This window comes from Pipra filicauda, unplaced genomic scaffold (genome assembly GCF_003945595.2).
Source record: "Pipra filicauda isolate LSUMZ 115617 unplaced genomic scaffold, ASM394559v2 scaffold47_size6085603_pilon, whole genome shotgun sequence".
Taxonomy (NCBI): domain Eukaryota; kingdom Metazoa; phylum Chordata; class Aves; order Passeriformes; family Pipridae; genus Pipra; species Pipra filicauda.
This window is the reverse complement of record NW_024104620.1, coordinates 4,120,289-4,137,645: the sequence shown is the minus strand read 5'-3', so window position 1 is coordinate 4,137,645 and position 17,357 is coordinate 4,120,289. Positions and strand designations below refer to the sequence as shown.

General features: G+C 43.5%; 2 protein-coding genes across 4 annotated transcripts in view; one reads left to right on the top strand and one right to left on the bottom strand.

Annotated features, from left to right (window-relative positions):
- MTOR (mechanistic target of rapamycin kinase) overlaps positions 1-17,357 on the top strand; it is a 61,302-nt gene that overhangs the window by 18,694 nt on the left and 25,251 nt on the right. For both annotated transcript variants that reach the window (XM_027736339.2, XM_027736340.2), the window contains one exon: positions 15,564-15,639. In XM_027736339.2, the coding sequence (XP_027592140.1) occupies positions 15,564-15,639 (76 nt within the window). The remainder of the gene's footprint in view (positions 1-15,563; positions 15,640-17,357) is intronic.
- ANGPTL7 (angiopoietin like 7) lies at positions 602-6,952 on the bottom strand. Of its 2 annotated transcripts, none has more exons than XM_027736343.2 (5): positions 6,471-6,952; positions 4,805-4,908; positions 4,273-4,467; positions 3,266-3,464; positions 602-2,161 (listed from the first exon to the last, which is right to left on the bottom strand). In XM_027736343.2, the coding sequence occupies exons 1-5, from the start codon at positions 6,853-6,855 to the stop codon at positions 1,992-1,994; spliced, it is 1,053 nt and encodes a 350-aa protein (XP_027592144.1). In that variant the 5' UTR covers positions 6,856-6,952; the 3' UTR covers positions 602-1,991. The 2 variants fall into 2 exon arrangements, with proteins under 2 accessions (XP_027592144.1, XP_027592145.1); XM_027736344.2 differs by having other exon boundaries at positions 4,805-4,905.

Sequence of the window (17,357 nt, the reverse complement as noted above, 5' to 3'; positions counted from 1 at the left end):
AAAAAGGTTCTGACTCCCCCCCTTCACCCTTCAAACTCAATATGGAATGGAATGAAGTGACTGCAAGTCAAATGAGACAGATTTTTATTTACACCTACATGTAAATAAGTCAGAAAAGTTGAAATTCTTACTTAAAATTTCTCATCAAATTCTGCTGATTTAGCTTAGATAGGTCTCATTGTTCATATGTCAAATAGAAGATATTGTAACAAGAGTGTATTGTTTCCTGAGCTTTGTCAACAACAAAGATGTTGGCCTAACATACCTGCAGAGGATTTGGTACTAAACTAGAGGTTTTAAAATGTGAAACTGTTCCATATCACAGAGATGTTAACTCTGCTATTTGAGACAAACTTATTTGGGTTGAGCAAAAACTTAGCTTTGTCTTTATGCAGTGAATTTTTCAGCCCTCCTGTTTCACTGGAATTGTATTTCCCCTTTTTTTCTCCTCTTTTATTCTCTCATCCTTTGTCCTGTCTCGTTTTGTTGAGGAAAATACAGAATTCAGTGTATTTCCTTTCTTGGTCTCAGTTGCTCGTGCAGCTGTTTCTTTGTGTACCAAAAAGTGGGTTAAGGAGCAAAGAGTTGACGTAAAGCAGGATTAAAAATGAAAGACAATTTATTGGAAATGAAAAACTTTTAGAAACCTTTAAAAATCCATTTTAAAGACCACAGTTAAAATAGTTCCAACTATAGTTCCACACAGTTGAAATTTGCAGTATGAATAGCTGAACATGTGTAAGGCAATTCCCAAGACACCTTGAGCTCCCATTTCACACAAGACTGAACAATTTAAATTAGATTCAAACTCTCTTTAAGGTGAATAAAAATAGATATATTAATGATAACTATCTTTTCCAACATATTCAAACAATGGTAGGGCTACAGGAGGAGTCTCATTCTTTTTCAACTTTTATTTTTAACACTGTGTTATGTAAGGGAGAAACATGCTGAGTTTTGACATAGCATCTCTAGGTAACTTGCTGTGGGGGTAGTTTTCAGAATAGATTTTGCTATTCCTTAGTGTGGTGTGCTAGCAAACATTCCCTTATGTCTGAGTAACCTTTGGCACTTAGGGATTCTCTGGTGGTGTACTCATGTTTTGCTCGTGGATACAGTGATTTTAAGTGTTGGAGTTGAATTTTTTTTGGCTGGGTCTGGACATTTTTGGCTCACCTGCTGTTCACTCTTAGCCTTACTGACACACAGCACGTTTGTGTTCTAACCTGAATGTAATTTGGTGGCAGCCCAGAAAGTTGCTTTCTGCTTTATCAGCATTTCGGGTGGTCTGTGTGGATAGGAATAAACATCAGAGAGCACCAGGGACAAATCCTTCTCCAGGGTTACTGTCTGCTGGGCGTGGCCTCTGTGGGGATTATTTGAGGCAGCAGCAGGAGGTGGCAGTAAAACTTCAGGAGAGAACCTGGACAATGCTAATCAATCCAACATTTTGGAGCGTTGTGGTTTTCCTCTGTGGGAAAGCAAGCCACTTACTGTACACTAAAGAAAGGTGCATCAGGGACACCTCTGATTGATTCCTCTGGCTTGAAATGAGTGTGTAATTTTGTGGTTTGGGTCCCTCCTGGAAGGGGTTACTCAGCAGTGCTGGCTCGGGACACTGAAGGAAAGGCAGCAAAGGAGGCTTTTGCTTTTCAGTCCCTGCCCATCTAGTTAATAACACTAAAGCAACCCACTGCTAGAGAAAACACACCCAGAGGTTTTCTGAAGGTGCTATGAGTGCATTCAGTTCTAACCTATTCTAACACAATATTTTTTCCCTTTGGAAAGAGCCTGAAGAGGAGGAAGTAGGTGTGAGCCCTGCTGACGCTGGTGCTGTGGCTGGTGCTTGCCGCGCCGCGGTGTTGGGGTGTGTGCATGGCCAGGGCGTGGCTGTCACACGGATTAGATGAAAGGAACAATTACTTGGCTGTCCATTGCCCACCTTCTGTGCAGTGGCACCGTGGAGCTGAATAATCCAGCTCTGGTTCCCTCTATGGTTTGAAATCCTCCGGCCGGATCTTCATCTCGACTCTCTTCAGGGAGTAGGTGGATCCGTGCCACCCGTACCAGGTGATGCCATCCATGTTCTTGGTGTGCTCTCCCTTTCGGTAGTAAACCCCATTCAGGTTGGAATCTGTGCAGCAGTTGTACCAATAGCCACCTTGGAAACAGAGGAATACATTCCTGGTGAGCCATTTACTTAAAACTGTATTAATAATAAGAATTATTGCTCTTTCCGGAGGAGAGAGAGCAGAATGCAGCGTTTAATCCCTGCAGCCTATGGCCAGTGGTTAAATGCTTTTAAAAGTTTTATTTGTGTGTTGTGCGGGACACAATGGGGAAATTAAAGGGCAAGATGCAGTGAAGATAATTATCTTTGACAGAACTCAAATGAAGATAGTAAATTGAATGAAGAGAGTGACATCATTAGAGGCTTGTAGTAGCTGAGGTTGCAGGCAAATTCAAAATTTAACATAGGTTCTAAACACATAAAGGCTTTACAGTTCTATAGCCAAATTAGTCCACCAGCTTTTCATTTAGTTGCTTCTTCCTCTTGGGATATTTCCTTGACGTGTTTCTATCTCTGACTCAGTGAGGCAGCACAGGAAATGAATTTGGGTTTCTTAGCTTGGGCATCTTAAGATGTATCAAAAGTTCCTGGACTCTGCAAGTATTCGTTGAGACTGATATCAACAGTTTTATCTGCATATTGTGTGAGAGACAATGGGGAAATTAAAGGGCAAGATGCAGTGAAGATAATTATCTTTGACACAACTCAAATGAAGATAGTAAATTGAATGAAGAGAATAACCTCATTAGAGGCTTGTAATAGGGTAGGAATAAAGATCACAAGTCAGGTTGAACCTGGAGATGGGTGTAGGATAGTAATATAAAAGAATAATTACAGGTCCCTAATACTAGAACTTGAAAACTCAAAAAAATGTAAGAGAAAATAAGAACCTGATAAATCTTCAGGAATAACTTCCTGCCTCACTGAATTGCATCAGCATCTGAGACAGTGTGGCTGGGTAACAGTGTGTGCAGGTGAGAGCACACACCAGGTCATTTGAAGGTACTGATGTCTGTAACACACAGTCTGGCTCAGCCTGAGCTGCCAGATATCCTACATCAGAGTGTATCCCAGAGTTCACCACCTCTCCCTCGATTTGCCACCCACATGTTACCATGGAAAGAGGGTGTTTTGGGCTCTCTACACCTGCCCCAGGCTGTTCTCTGGGGACAGGCAGGTGTTTGTGTGCTGTACCTTTGCGGAACTGGGCACAGTCATCCACACACTTGTCGTTGTCCTTGTCCTTCGTGCTGAAGGCCGTGTTGTTGTGGTACCGCAGGGAGTCTCTCCCGGTGTTCCCGCTGTAGTTCCCCACAAACAGCCGGTAGCTGTTGATCTCATTGCTCAGGGTGAACTGCTGGTACTGGGCATAACGTGTGTTGCCTTCCCAGTCCTGCCACAGAACAGGGGAGAAGGAAGTGGTGCTGTTAGAACAGTTATGAGAAGACTCCACCATCCATGGTTATGTACATACACTTTTTCTGCCTCAGGCTGCAGGAACTGCTCTGTTAAGGCAAAGGAACTTGCCAGAGCAAAGGAACTTGCCAGAGCAAAGCACGATCCTTCCAAGTCTTATCTGCACCTGGTATTAAACAGTGTCCAGGAAACCTGATGTGTAGCTCTTGCATTGAACATCCTTGTCTCAGTGCTGCCTCAAGTAATATTTTTTCCTCTCTGAAACAGGGACTTTGTATCTAAAAGCCTTTCAGCTTATGCACATCCCATCCCTCTAAGCTGTTGTACCATCTGTAAACTGGTCTAAGCCAGACCCAAGCCTTTAGCAGACTGAAGAAATTGTTTGAGGGTAATAAAAGGCAAACTCTTTTGCACCCAGGCTAGAAGGAAGTGCTGCAAAAGGAAAAGACTCAAAGGCTTGAAAACTTGGTGGGGCATCACTTTTTGGATTTTTAAATCTGAGGTGGTCAGCAGTTTGATCTCTGTCTGCAGGATTTCCTAGGTCCCCACGTGTTCCTGGAGACACAATCCATATGCTGGCAGAAGGTTGTCCCACTGACTTTGCACAGTGGAGAACATCTGCCTTGTCCTTGAGTGTACCCCTGGGTCGATCCTACCTCCTCCTCCTGTAATTAAAGCATGCAAATTCTTTCAGCCTTCTACGGAGGTGGGAGATGGGATCTGCTGCTGGGGACTCACTTTGTGCAAAGACCTGCTGCTGCTGAAATGAAGAGCTCATTAGTTACCTCCAGCTCCACTCGCAGGACAGTGGGGCGTCGGGAGAGCCGGTAGATGTTTTCATTTCCCAGCCAAAAATCTCCCCGAATATTTCCAAATCCTTCCTTGTATTGTTTCCAGTCCCTGTTGAACGATGTCAAACCAACTTTGCGCCTTTGGATGATGGTCCAGCCACCTCCATCTGTCTCCATGTCACAGAACACCTGGAACAGGGAAAAAAAGGCAGTGGTTACTTGTCAGTAAACTTAGGGAAGGTCCAATTCTCTTAACACAAGACACTGTTCCAGATTTCACAACTTGCAGAAATTTCTATTCTGTTTAAAACTCATGGCAAAAAATTATTAAATTAATTTTCCCTATTTCTGTTTGCCCTCTTGAGTGTTCACTCTTTCCTTCCTTGAGGTTTGCCTACAGGAAGATGCTGATTGCAAGTGCAGGGTGTCCTCACTCAGTGTGTGCTCTTTTCATCTCTGTAGATAAGTATTTCTAGGTTATATTTGAAAAGACACATGATATACATTGTGTGCTTATGATCCTTACCTCCAGATCTGGAATCCCCAAAAATTCATCGGGGGGTAGCTTGTAAACTCCAGAAATTCGGTAGTTCCTCTGGTAAAGCGATGAGCAGTCATAGACAGCATCTACTTGGATCAGAACCAGAAAGTGAGAGTCTGAACAGCAAGAACTCTCCTGTCAGGGTGGTTTCTGTACAGCTTAGTGTGCAATGCAAGGAGTAATTAAGGAGGAAGACTTCCCACAAGTGTAATGTTTTCAGAAATGGTCTAGTTTGGAGCAGTGTATGCGTTGGAAAAAGACGACGTAGCACTGGGACTTTGTGATTTTTTTTTTTTTAATAACCTCTGCTGTGCAAAGAGCCATCTCTGCTTTCTCTTCACATTGCTATTGTATGTCTGTGCTGGGAGACTTATCCAATGTAATAATGGCCAGTCCTGCTGCCAGGTGCCTGCTTTGTGTGCTTGGCCAAGCTTGTTGGTGAGAGATATTTGTTCTGCACCGGAGCCTGGGACAGAGAAGGTGCCTTTTAGCTGCAGTCAGTCCATCTGTGCAAAGTTCCTTTCCTCCTGGTGCAGGAGCTGACTTGAAGGTGGTAAAATGCACAGCTATTCTGAGGATAAATGAGCTGAAGCAAAGCTTTATCCTGTCTGACAGTTTTCACTTTAGTACACACTAAGTGTCTCTTACCTGGTGAGGGGAGACACAGCTGTCTTAAATACCTGCTGGGCCAGTTGCTGCTGTGTGTTCCTGTATTTTTTTTTCCTAAACTTTTTCTACAGCTCCAAAGAGACTTGTTATGGTGTAACTTTCTTTTTAAGACCTACTGTAAACAGCAATGTGTCAAAACTGACCAACCGGAGCTTTTTTGTAAGAAGAATTAAGTAAATGGATTTCAAAGTTTTTCCTTAAAGTTAAAAAAGAAAAAAAAGTCTGAATGAAGTCTTTTGGCAAACCCAAAAGTCATCCCAGACAACAACAGTGTCTTTTTAAAGTTTTAAGCTCTTTGTGGTTAATTTAATTTTAAAAGAAAAGTCAACGGGGGAGACTCTTTCTTCCAGAAGTGGCTTTACAGGTAGCTGACCTAAAAGTGCACCTGCATTCCACATTTAGTACAGGCCTGTGCAATTGCTGTGTGCAGTGAAATTTCCCCTCAGGGAAGAGAATTTGGAAGAATTTAACTGTGTTCTGGCTAGGCTTATATCACAGTTTGTGTCTTGCATCATCTACAGCCTTGAACTTTTGAGAATTATCATTCAAATAATGGATCACTCTTTTTTGTTCTGATTCAGAGATAGTCATAAAGATAAAATTACAAATCCTTAGTAAGTCTTGGAAAGCATTTCTAATTGTTTTAACAGCTTCTGGTCCCCTGTCAGCGCTGTGGACTCGGGGGATATTACTGCCAGAGCCATTCCCTGGCAGAGCCAGCTCCCATTCTTTTACTGTTGGTGCTGTGGTGCTCAGAAATATCAGACTGAATTCTGTGCCGTACAAATGCGCTGTTTCTCAACTCCCTGATAACAAATCTAGAAATAAAAACACTGGTTTTCTCGGGACCCCCTGCCTCCAGGAGCGCTTCCAGCGGCCATACTCAGCGTGCCCCCGTGCTAGTCACGTTAGTGGCAGTGGGCACTGGTCATTAGCTGTGTGTTAGGAGGTGTTTGTGGGAGCCTGGGGGCTCCCTCCTTACCAGCTGACGTCTGTGTGACCGTCTGGGCCGCCTGGAGCTGCATGATGTCGATCTGGTTGTTCATTTCGGAGTATTTGCTCTCGGCGTCGATGAGCCGCGACTCCATCTGCTTGGTGCTGCCTTCCAGCTCCATCACCTGCATGACCACGTTCACCCAGTCCCCCTCCTGCTTCTTGCTCAGCTCCTGCAGCATCCTGCTCAGGTTGGCCACCTGCAGCTTGAGCTCCCTGACCTCCTCGCAGCAGCCCGGCACCTTGGGCTGAGCGTTCCCGTTGTTGCTGAGGGTTCTCCTCTTGGGAGGTCTCTGCAGCAGGGCCGGGTAGGTTGCCACGGACACGGTGACAATGCAGAGCCACGCCAGCTGAGCCGTGGATCTCGCTGGCATTTTTGCTTACAGCAGCAGAAACCTTCCAGCTGAGCGCGGTCTGAGAGCAGCTGGGGTAGGTATGAAATCCCCTGCAGCAGCCTGGCACCTTCCTTGCTTCCAGGGAAGGGAGTCTCTGAAGGTGGAGCCTGAAGAAGTGGCTTTTTTTCAGACCCCTCCTGTCGGATGTGCACTTTGGAAGTCTGTCTCAAAGCATCTTATATACTATTTTTCTGTTTACCTCCACCCCTCTGAAGCTGTGAAGGGCTTGCTGGCCCCTCCCAGTTCATCTGTTCATATCAGGTATTTACAGGGTGCAATTGGAACAGGTTTCAGCCAAGAAAAGTTGGGGAGAGCAGCAGAGAATTCCCTCAGTTGTGTCTTGAAGGGGTGTTGGAAAAGGCTAGGAAATGAGGAGAATTTCCAGCAATTATTGCCTATTGGATTGGAGCCCTCTCGGTGACTAGTTCTGGCACTTCAGTAACAGTAGAGGTCCAGAATGTGAAAAGGCTGTTCAAACAGGATGAGTTTATACAAGTTCAGGGAAGGTAACTCCCTAGGAGGTAGCCCTGGCTGCTGCAAATCCTACTAATGCATTCCCCAGAAACTGTAGGGGGTAATTCTATGCTTGCAGTATTTCTTAATTTAGACAGTATTTTAGCAAGTTAATCAGTTAAGCATCTAATCCCCCTCTCTGTACACTGGTGTCTCTACATTATTAACTTTGTAGAATTCAGTGCTGTTCTTTTTAGAGATGGGATATCTGAGGGTAGGGTGGAAAGAAATCTGCAAAATATATAAGTTAAAACTGTTTATTCATAGTGGGCAAGTGAAAGGGCATTAAGTAATAGTGGAAGTCTACTAAAACTTGACAAGAGGTGAGTTTTTTACAGCCAATGTGATCTAACTCCAGTATTGTGGAGGGCAGTTTATTAACAGGATTTTGAGAGTAAAATCTATGGGTAGTTAAAATGTCCACAGTTACAAAAAGAGTAGATTTAAGAGTAAATCTTTAGACATTGAGAATTGATCGAGTATCAGCTGGCTGAGATAGCCACTTCCTCTCCTCTTTTATATCTTTTAACAGTTCAAAAGTTAATTATAGCAGTCTGATCCCCAAGCAGAACCTTTTCAGCAGTGGGACAACCTTCTGCAAAAGGTCTGCAGGCTTTGTTCTTAGATCCTGAGGGTGAAGGTGTTTCACCCCTGGCCACTGCTCTGTCATTGCCCAACATGTGGGTTCTTGCATCTCCCTGCAAAGTTTCTGATTAGAACTGGCAGAAATAAGATGAAATGAAGGTGGAAATGGCTCATGTATCTGCTCCTGGGGTAAATGCTGTGAAAGCTTCTTGGTGTCCAAGAAAACAAAAGAAAGCTAATCTTGCTCCTTTTACAAAGGGCATCAGGACAAACCCAACTGACACATACTGTCCCATCTGGGTGTTTTTTGCTGATCCAAAGTGGCTGCAGGATTTCTGCTTGATTAGGAACCATTGGAAAAGCCTTACTGATCTGACATCTGCTTTTAGAGAAATAGAAAGCACAGTTTCTTGTTGATGCAGTTTCTCTCCTCCTCAGCTTTGATACAGTTGTTGCTTGATGCTTTCTTGCTGCCTCTGATTTGCACCACAGCTGGTAATAGTTGTTCTGCAGAACAGACCCACAAGGGTGCAAGGATTTAGGGGCATGAAGGCATCAAAGCACTGCAGGGGTGGAATGTGAATACAGATGTTTCCTAAACCTGAATTTTCACAGAGAAGGGAGAGGGGATCTTTCGGAGGAGGTCAGTGATCTCCACACAGGCAGCGTGGGTGTCTTGAGCTGTGTGGTGGGTGACTCCTGTGTGCTGTGCTCCAGGCAGAACCACTGCATCTGTCCTGTCAGCTGCTGAGGCTGCTGGGTGGGACTGGGGACCTGAGATATTGCCAGAGGTGTGCAGGTACAATGTGGTTAAAGCACCGAGGGCACCTCCACAGCAGAGCACAGGCTTCAGTCGAGTTTTGCCGTGGACATTCCAGAAACCTTCCATAGCAAAATTGCTTTTTATACATCAGACCAGAAAGTGCCACTGCACATGGATGAAAGCCTGACCTTTTTGTTCTGCCTCTAATCCTGTCTGAGCCCTCTTCCAGCTGGAGCTTCTGTCATTCCCAGGGGCAAATTCTTCTCCGGCTTCCTGTGATGAGAAATGTGTTTTTGTCAAGGTTGGAACAAAGAATAGGACAGGCCAGACTCTGGCTTCCCTGCCCCAAAAAGCCACCCTGCTAACACCCCCATTGTGTTACACAGGACTCCAGCCCATTCTGCTGCTGCTCCCACTCAGCATAACTCCTCTGTCTTGGGCAGATGTGGAAGAGAGGAGCCACTTGTAGGTCCGTGCATTCCCTCTTTATACAAATTTTGGAAGGATCTAAGATTCAGCCAAACTCTCAGTTACACACAAATGTTACAAAACAGTGCAGAAGGGCCTTCAAATCCCTTCTCTAAATGGAAGTATTTAATTGGAAATGAGACAGATGGGGTTTTATTTGAGATCCAGCCTCTAATTTATATATCCCAATGTAAGCCATCTCTCTTCTGGGTACTTTGATTTACCTGTTTAAAAAGAGATAATACTTTGTTCTGTGTAAGGGTGTGACAACAGACACATTATGCAGGAATGGAAAAGAGCACAACTCTTCCCATCTGTCCTTGCTTTTGAGGAAGCATTAAGAGAGATTTGGGCAGAGACATCTCTTGGCAGAAACCTCAGCCTTAGTGGAATTTGACTTCTTTATAAGTGTTTGAAAGATGAGTCTCTCCCAGTTCCCTGGTCACTTAGGCAGCAATAGCTCCTGATGGTGGTCACTGCCAGGTTAGATCAGCTGTAGAAGCTGACAAAAGCTGTTCCACTGTTCTGTACTGGTTGTCTTTCAACTTGAATTCAGGATCCTGTCATATTTTGGACAGAGGTGTAGTTTGGAGCATAGCTAGGGAGAAACTAGTTCCATAATTACTGAATGGGTCCTAGTCCTGCTTTTTCCTTTCCCCCCAGTGGTGATGGAGAAATCAAGTATCATTTGGTCTGAAATCTCAACACCCCGGTTTTGCCCCGTTATATTTTGTATGTGGGAATTTTCTGCTACATGGAAGCTAAAAAGATGAGATCCTAAAGTCAAGAAAACGATGCAACCCCTTTTTGACTCTGTTTATGACGTGGGTTTGAAGTGGTTGGGAAGAATTGAGGCTAAACATGGTTTCAGTTTGTATGTGCCATGTGTTTATAACGTTGGTTGATGTTACTGAATTCAAGTATATGAGTATTACTTGATCAGAAGCAGTTATCTCCTGTCCCTGGAGGGGCAGATTAAGTCAGAGGTGGGTTTGAATGACTGCCTGCTCTGGGAAGCTGTTCTGGCAGGTGCATGCAAAGCTGAGACAAGAAGAAAAGCTCAGTGCCCTGTGGCTATTTATTTGGTAGCCAGTCATTGCAAAACCCTTAATATGCATCCGGCAAATGCTTCGAATCTGGAATTCCTGGTGCTTGCTGAGATGGCAAAGGCTCCCATCAGCTCTCTGCTGGCAGGTCACTGGAGTCCACACTTGGTCAGAGCTCTGAAATACCACTTTTCCCTCCCAGGAAGTGGGAAACTGTTCACCCCTGGCTTTGGAGATGCTCATAAATGCTCCAGCATTTACAGCTTTACAGTCAGGACTGCACTGGAAACCTCTGAAGTTCCAGGGGAACAGATGGAACAAGGGAGAGGGTCTGATGAGAAACAAACCCCTCATACTTCCTGCAGTCACCTGTGATTTCTTTTTTATTTAACACATCCACTATTTGCATGGTCAATACACAAAGACTGACTCTGTGTTTCACCTTTTTCTGCTAAGTATCTTCCTTGGCAATTTTATTTTTCCTTATTAATAAAAAATAGGTGGTACAAAACCTTCTGCAGCCTGAGCAGCAGGACTGGCTAGGAATTTTACTGTCATGGTTTTCACTGCTTTTTCTTTCAAAGCTGATGAATGCTTTTATTTGATTTGCAAACATTTATATCAAGATAGGGAGTCTGGCAGGTTTTAAAGCCTCTTAGCAATGTGGTGTGTCCTTGCTGGAAGCTGAAGGGCTGCTCTGGCCTGGAAGCCCTCAATCATCACAACCCTGTATGGAAAACAGCTCTTTCCTGGTGTTGGTTTCTCAAATGTATTTGTTCCCAGCCTGGGGATAGTTTTTAGTGGCACAATGGACACGTGTTGGTTTTTCGAGCTGTTTTGGGGTTGTTTTCTGAGGTTTGCTGAATCAAGGACCCAGGGATGCCTGAGCACAAATAAACTGTAGAACTGGGGAAACTGGCCAGCAAAGCCAATTCCTTTTGCCAGAGGATTATCTGTTCCCCCAAGCCTCCACAAAGCAGCAGTGCCTTCCACCTCCACTCCCAGAAGCAGCTCCAGCACTTCTTCAGAAAGGAAAACAAGCTTGACTTAGGTTGATAAAGTCTGTCACATGGAGCATCTTTTTAAGCAAACTTGGGGAGACTAAACAAGAAGACAAACTCTTCCTTTTTGCTTTATAGCAAAAATAAGGTTTCTCTATCAAGTTCTGAGATGCATTTTGGCAATAGGAAATGTGTGTGTTGCCTCCTGAAAAGGCTCTGTTTAAAAAAAAGGGGGGGTTAATTTTTATGAGAAGATAGGGAGAGTCTCTTCTGTCTGAATTCTTGAAAATTTAATATATTTTGAGTGATAGAGAATATTGTCAATGTCAAAGATAATGGAAGACTGTAAAGCTCCCAGGGATCTATAAAAGAGAATATTTTTAGTAAACATTATACATTTAAGGCTGGGGTTTGTGGAGGAGGAAAGTCCCTCATTTGAGCTCTCTTCACACTGAAGACAATAAAGTTGGTTTTCATTTCCAGTTCATGTCTGATTTCTGTTAAAATAGCCTTTAAAATATACAAGCAATAGGAATATATTTCTCTTAAATATTCTTCTCTTTTGTGATTCCAGCTCAGTGTGCTGCATTTTAGTTGTTTGTACATGTGGGATATTTTGATATCTTAATCATCAAACAGTAGGTTTATGTAGCCTTTCACTACTAATAAAGTTTGAACATTTAAGATTTTTGACCAAGGGTTTTATATTTTTAGGGAGTTTGCCAAGGGTAGTCACCTTTTGTAGGGATAGAATGACAGAATAATTGGAAAATGTTTTTCTTCAGGAGGCTTGTCACTTTTTAATATCCTCCTCATCATGATCAAGTGCTACAAATAGGTGGGGATTGGGCATTATTCTGGCTAAAGTGCAGATATTGCTTAATAAATGGGGGGGGAAATATCTGTAATCTTGGGTTTAACTGTCTTCTCAAAAAACTTTCTGTGCCAGTCTCATTTCCTTATCCAGCTGCAACACTGTGCACTTGGAATATAGGAATTACTGCTTTTGTCATCGTGATTGACAGCAATTTGAATTCCAGTGCACTATGGAATTATGCAGTGAGTCCAGGGGGGCCAGACTCAGAGCAAACCTTAGTGATAGGAATCACTTCTGCAACTGATTTGTCTTCATTTTGAAGGAAAGTCTAAGGATCTTCTGTTGCTTTTTGTAATCACTTTGTTTATTGACTAAAATGTGGAATGAAGTGATGGTATTAAACAGAAATTAGTGCATTAGTTCAAAGTATATCAGAGTCTAGTTGATTGACTTGGGAAATCTTGTTGTTCCTGTGGTCTCCCCTTTTAATAGTCTGGCCTGCAAACATGAGACAGCTGTGTCTTGAGGTAGTTACAGAATATTTTAGGAATGTACACTGGCATTTAAAATCTATAATTTGGCAATATTTCCCTGGAGCAGCAGTGCTGGAAGGCTCTGGCAGCCCAGCCCAGGCTGAATACTGAGGTATTCAGTGACGTGTAACTTCTGTCCCACCAAACCTGTCCCCAGAAACTTCCCAGAAAGGAGGTACAGTGATGTTCTTCTATTCCCTTCTGCCAAGCCTTTGAGTAAAGTAGGGGATAGTGGAAGGGATTTTTAGGTTCTAAACAAAAATGAACTGTTGAATATGTTTCTACCCTCAGTGGATATGGAGAACAATTGATCTTCTCCTTTAATATTAAACTTAATTTTATCCTAAACTAGGGAAAATTGCAAAGACATCTCCCAGTAAACAGACTTAAGTTACTGTCTGACAAGTCAGCCAACAGCATTGTTTCTATCTTGAGAGATGTTTCCCCACCTTCTCCTTTAATCCAGAAAGATTCTGTAGTTATCTTTTTGCAGATGCAAGGAGAAATCTATCCCCTTGATTCTGATCCAGTAAACTGCCCCGATTTCCAGCAGCAACACTGTGACTAAAACCCCCTGGCAACTCTGCCTGGCTGGAATATCAGCCCTGGGGGCCTTTTCTGTGTGCCTGGATGCTTTTCTGCAGTGTTTTTCATGCTGTTCAGTCTCCAGCATGGTAACTAGAAAACAGCTCTGTGGTGCTTTTAGGGGTGTTATGAAATTTAGGAAGATCCTGCCTGAGCACAGACCTCAGCAGGTCTGCAGGGAGAAGGGCAGTGCCTTCATGGAAGGAAGGGGAAGGGGAAGGGGAAGGGAAGCACAGAATGTCGTCATTTCTAAATGTGTCTTTTGAATGTACCAGATTAAAATAGTGTATATCCCAAATGGGCTGGGAGGGGGGAGCCACAGCATTCACTGCTTTGGCAGAAATGATCCTCAACACAGGGAAAAGCAGCTGCCAGGAGATGTCCCAGTCACAAAATTACCTCTCATTGCTCACTGTGTTGCTGGATCATTTGTTATGGGAGAGTGATTTATGATTATTAACAGCAACAAGGTATTGGATCTACTGCTGTGTCTTCTTCTGAGTCAAAGTCTTTCTCCTTGTCCTCCCCATCTCTCCCTTCCCTTTGCTTAAACCTAACCATAAAAAGATTTGAAACACTTAATTCTACTCTGAGCAGCCAAGAAAGTAAGAAACAAAAGGAGTAATTGAGTGCACCGGGGAGCAGCAGCAGAAGAGCAGTGCTAATTGTCAAAGAATGAAAGATAATGGCCAATTTGGTCAGGAAGTGTTGACAAGAAAGATAACTTGGAAGTAATTAACTGCCTGACGTGCTGGAAGTGATGTGTCTGCCAGTGGCTCTTTAAATCATCGGGTATGAGAGGTGACAGCCATTTATCACTTTTATGAGGCTCTGCTGCCTGGCTTTCCCTTGGGAAGCGTGGAGGGAGCAGGAGCTTCGACTGTCCTGCTGAAAAATAGCCATGGGTGTATTTCAAGTGCTTCCCATTGCTGGGTGCTGTCATCTCCAGCCGTGGTTGGGGTGTGTTCTTAGTCTGGCTAAACATGATTTCAGCTCAACCACTCTGAGCTCCTGTTTCCAAGAGTATTTTACTTGACATTCCCAGGTATCCAGAGTATGTCTTGGAGCTTGATCCCTTAGTTGACACGAAAGGAAGCTTCCACAGGCAGAAGAAATGTAGCACTCATTTGAAAATTTTTCCCTTTTTTAAATCTGTTTATCACCCCCTTTAATACTGTAAGTTTGCTTGTCTCTTACTGATCAACAGGCCTCTCATAGGGGGGAAATCATGCAGATATTCTGATCATGGCAGGCAAGAAGGGGCATTTCTGAAAGCTGCCTGTGCCTGCAGTCATATTCAAAGACCATTGAAAATCTCTGCACTGTTCTCTGTTGCTGTATTTTATTTTGTTAATGATGATGCTTCCATTCCAAGCATTAAATAGTGCTAATGTTGGGCTGTGGGGGTGTGTTGTTGTAGGTGCTCAGGTGTTGTCATGTTGCTTTGAACAACTTGCACTTCTTGTTCTCCTCTTCCAGGGGAAAGGGGAGAGCAATGAGCCAGAGGCTGCTCATAAACAAGCTTTATAAAATAGCAGAAGCTTAATAAAAAGTTAATTTCCTCATTAAATCAGGGTTTAGCAGGAGGGCTGCTCACCAAGCACCTGATTTCTGATAGTGAGATCAGAAAACCAATGTGAAACAGAAATGATTTAAGAGAACAGCTGTACCTCGTGTTGCTGGACTGGAGAGCCAGGCTCAAGAGTGGCCTGTTTGCTGTGCTTCCTAAAATTCAGCTGCCCTTGCAAAGCAAGGTGCCTCACTGGGGCAGGCTGGTTGTGATGGCAGCAGTTTCTGGCATGTTCTTGAAAACCAGCAGAAGAAAAGCACCAGTGCTGGTTAAACACCAGTGCAGGGGCTCTGTGTGAAATGTGAAACTGAAATTAGGGTTGCATGCTTTTTATGTGTTTTCCTGGTGACGTTTGTCAGCTGTTTTAATGATGTAGGCTGTTTCCTGGATCTCTGTTCTGATTTTTAAAGGAGTTGGTGGTCTGTTTAAGAGAAAGGAGGGGAAAAAATCAGCACTGTAAAGCTCTTAAATGCAGCTATTTGAGAAATTATGCCTTTCAAACTATTGGCAACTGTTCTTCTCCCCGTGCAGGCTGTTATTTAGAACTGATAATCATATACCATCACTGCTTTGTGTAACAAGTCTTGAGAATATGTGCAGAGAAAATGTGTGCACCTATTGTTTTGCAAATACATAATCATCGTGTGCCTTATGTAGTTTAATTGTTCACTTGGAAGCTTTAAAAAAGGAGGGTGTTCCATTGGTATTTCTAAATGATAGAGCTTGGTATTACCAAGTAGAAGCTCATACCAGCCCCTAATAGTTGCCAGCTGTGTTAAATGATCTTTCTTTTCCTACCCTTTCAGCATTAACAACAAACTCCAACAGCCAGAGGCAGCTGCTGGGGTGCTGGAATATGCCATGAAGCACTTTGGGGAGCTGGTGAGTCCTGCTGGAGAGCTCTTCTCTTCGTGTCCTGTGTTTTCCTGGTTTCTGCAGTGTGGTTTTTTGTGGATGGTGGTGTGTTTATTCCATCAGTCACACTGGGGTTCTGTCCCCAGTGAAGGGCCTTGCTGCCCACGGGGATGTACATGGGTACTTCCCAGCAAATGCTGGGCACAGGGAGGGCTGTTACAACCTGATTTGGAGGAGAATTTAGCAGCTATCACTGATACTAAATGCAGCTGTGAGCAACTAGCAGCTTGACAACATAAGTCATTTTATTTAGGATTAGCTGGGAAGGGAGACAGAAAGTTCCTGTTCTAAGGTTGAAGGATTTGAGTAACTGCATCAACACCTTCCAGGTAAGGATTTAATGGAGTCATGCCTCTAGCATCTCATCCAGAAGGCACATGAGTGTTCTCAGATATTATTTGGAATGGCAGCTTAGCCAGTCTCTTAAAATTTAGACTGCTCACAGAAATCAAATAACCCCATTCTGTATTTGTTCTGTGTCTTTCTCTGCATGATTTACCTTTTTTTCTTTCTTCCTTTTTTTTTTATAAGTCATTTAGCTTAGTGTTCAGGGACTAAACCATTTATGCTCTCCTGCCAGTTCTGCTGGTAAAAAGATGATTTTGCAGTGATAATTGTTGCAGTGTCTTAGGGTTACTGGGAAAAACGAGGCTGCCCTGGAAGCACAGCAGACCAGCCCCTTTCTATAGGAACCACTAAAAACTGGAAACACGTTAAGCACAGAATGGTGGAATTCATTTGGTGTAGAATTATGTATGGTTTTGACCTAGACTGGAAAATAGATCCTTTCTGGGAGAAGTACAGACTTCAGAACATCTTTGCAGCTTCTTATAATTCCTTGGGTGGGTTGAGCAAAGTTCTGTATTACCTAATTCTGACTTCACTCTTTAGCAGTAATATAGTTCTAGCCATAAATGCAGTTCAAAGCACAGAGTTTGCCAGAATAGGCAGTGAAAAGAAATTAAGAGGAGCTGTGAGCTCTGCTTTCAGGAACTTAATTGAAATATGACTTAGCTGAGAAGTTAAAGGGCTGAGAGGAAGACCTGGCATGCAGGGCATGGTTTATAGTGACCCTGCCCACGGGGCTGGGAAAAGAATCTGTTCTGCAGCCTGTGTCAAGACAGGAGCTGCCAAAGACTGAGCAGAAAAAACACTGGCAGAGCAAAAGTACGGAAAATATATCAAGGCATTTTGTTTTCTTGAAAATTGGAAACAAAATCTAGAAACAAAGACTGAAGAAAAGTTTGTGCAGCTGATAAGGATCACTGCTTGGCTTTCTTTTAAAGGCTTTGTTACAAACCACAGCCTTCCCTTGTGAGGGGTGTGATTAGACCCCAACTTGACACTGCCTGCTCTATTCAATAACCGCCCAGCAGTAGCCAGATAACAGTTTGGAGGTTTTTTCCAGTTGGTCACTCCATTCCTGAACACAGGACTGTTTTTCTTGTTTAAATGCAAGCATGTACAACAATGGGAAGTGGAATATGTTATGGATTTACCCTTTTCCCTATCCCACTCACTCCACTTCTCCAAAACCAAAAGCACCAGCTACTGAGCTGGTATTTCAGTGGCACTGAATAGGTGGATGATGTTGGACTGATCCCTCTGGTAAACCTCAACTCCTTTTGTGCAAGGGGAGCAATGCCAGGATCCCTGTTTTCAGACTAGCTCAGGTATTTTCTCTG

What these genes read in the sequence shown, in the direction of transcription:
- ANGPTL7 (XM_027736343.2), bottom strand. Translation starts at nt 6,855, where the DNA reads ATGCCAGCGAGATCCACGGCTCAGCTGGCGTGGCTCTGCATTGTCACC. An exon ending in GGTCACACAGACGTCAGCTG is followed by an intron (nt 4,909 to 6,470) that starts GTAAGGAGGGAG and finishes TTCTGATCCAAG; the next exon opens with TAGATGCTGTCTATGACTGC. An exon ending in TCCTGCGAGTGGAGCTGGAG is followed by an intron (nt 3,465 to 4,272) that starts GTAACTAATGAG and finishes GTTCTGTGGCAG; the next exon opens with GACTGGGAAGGCAACACACG.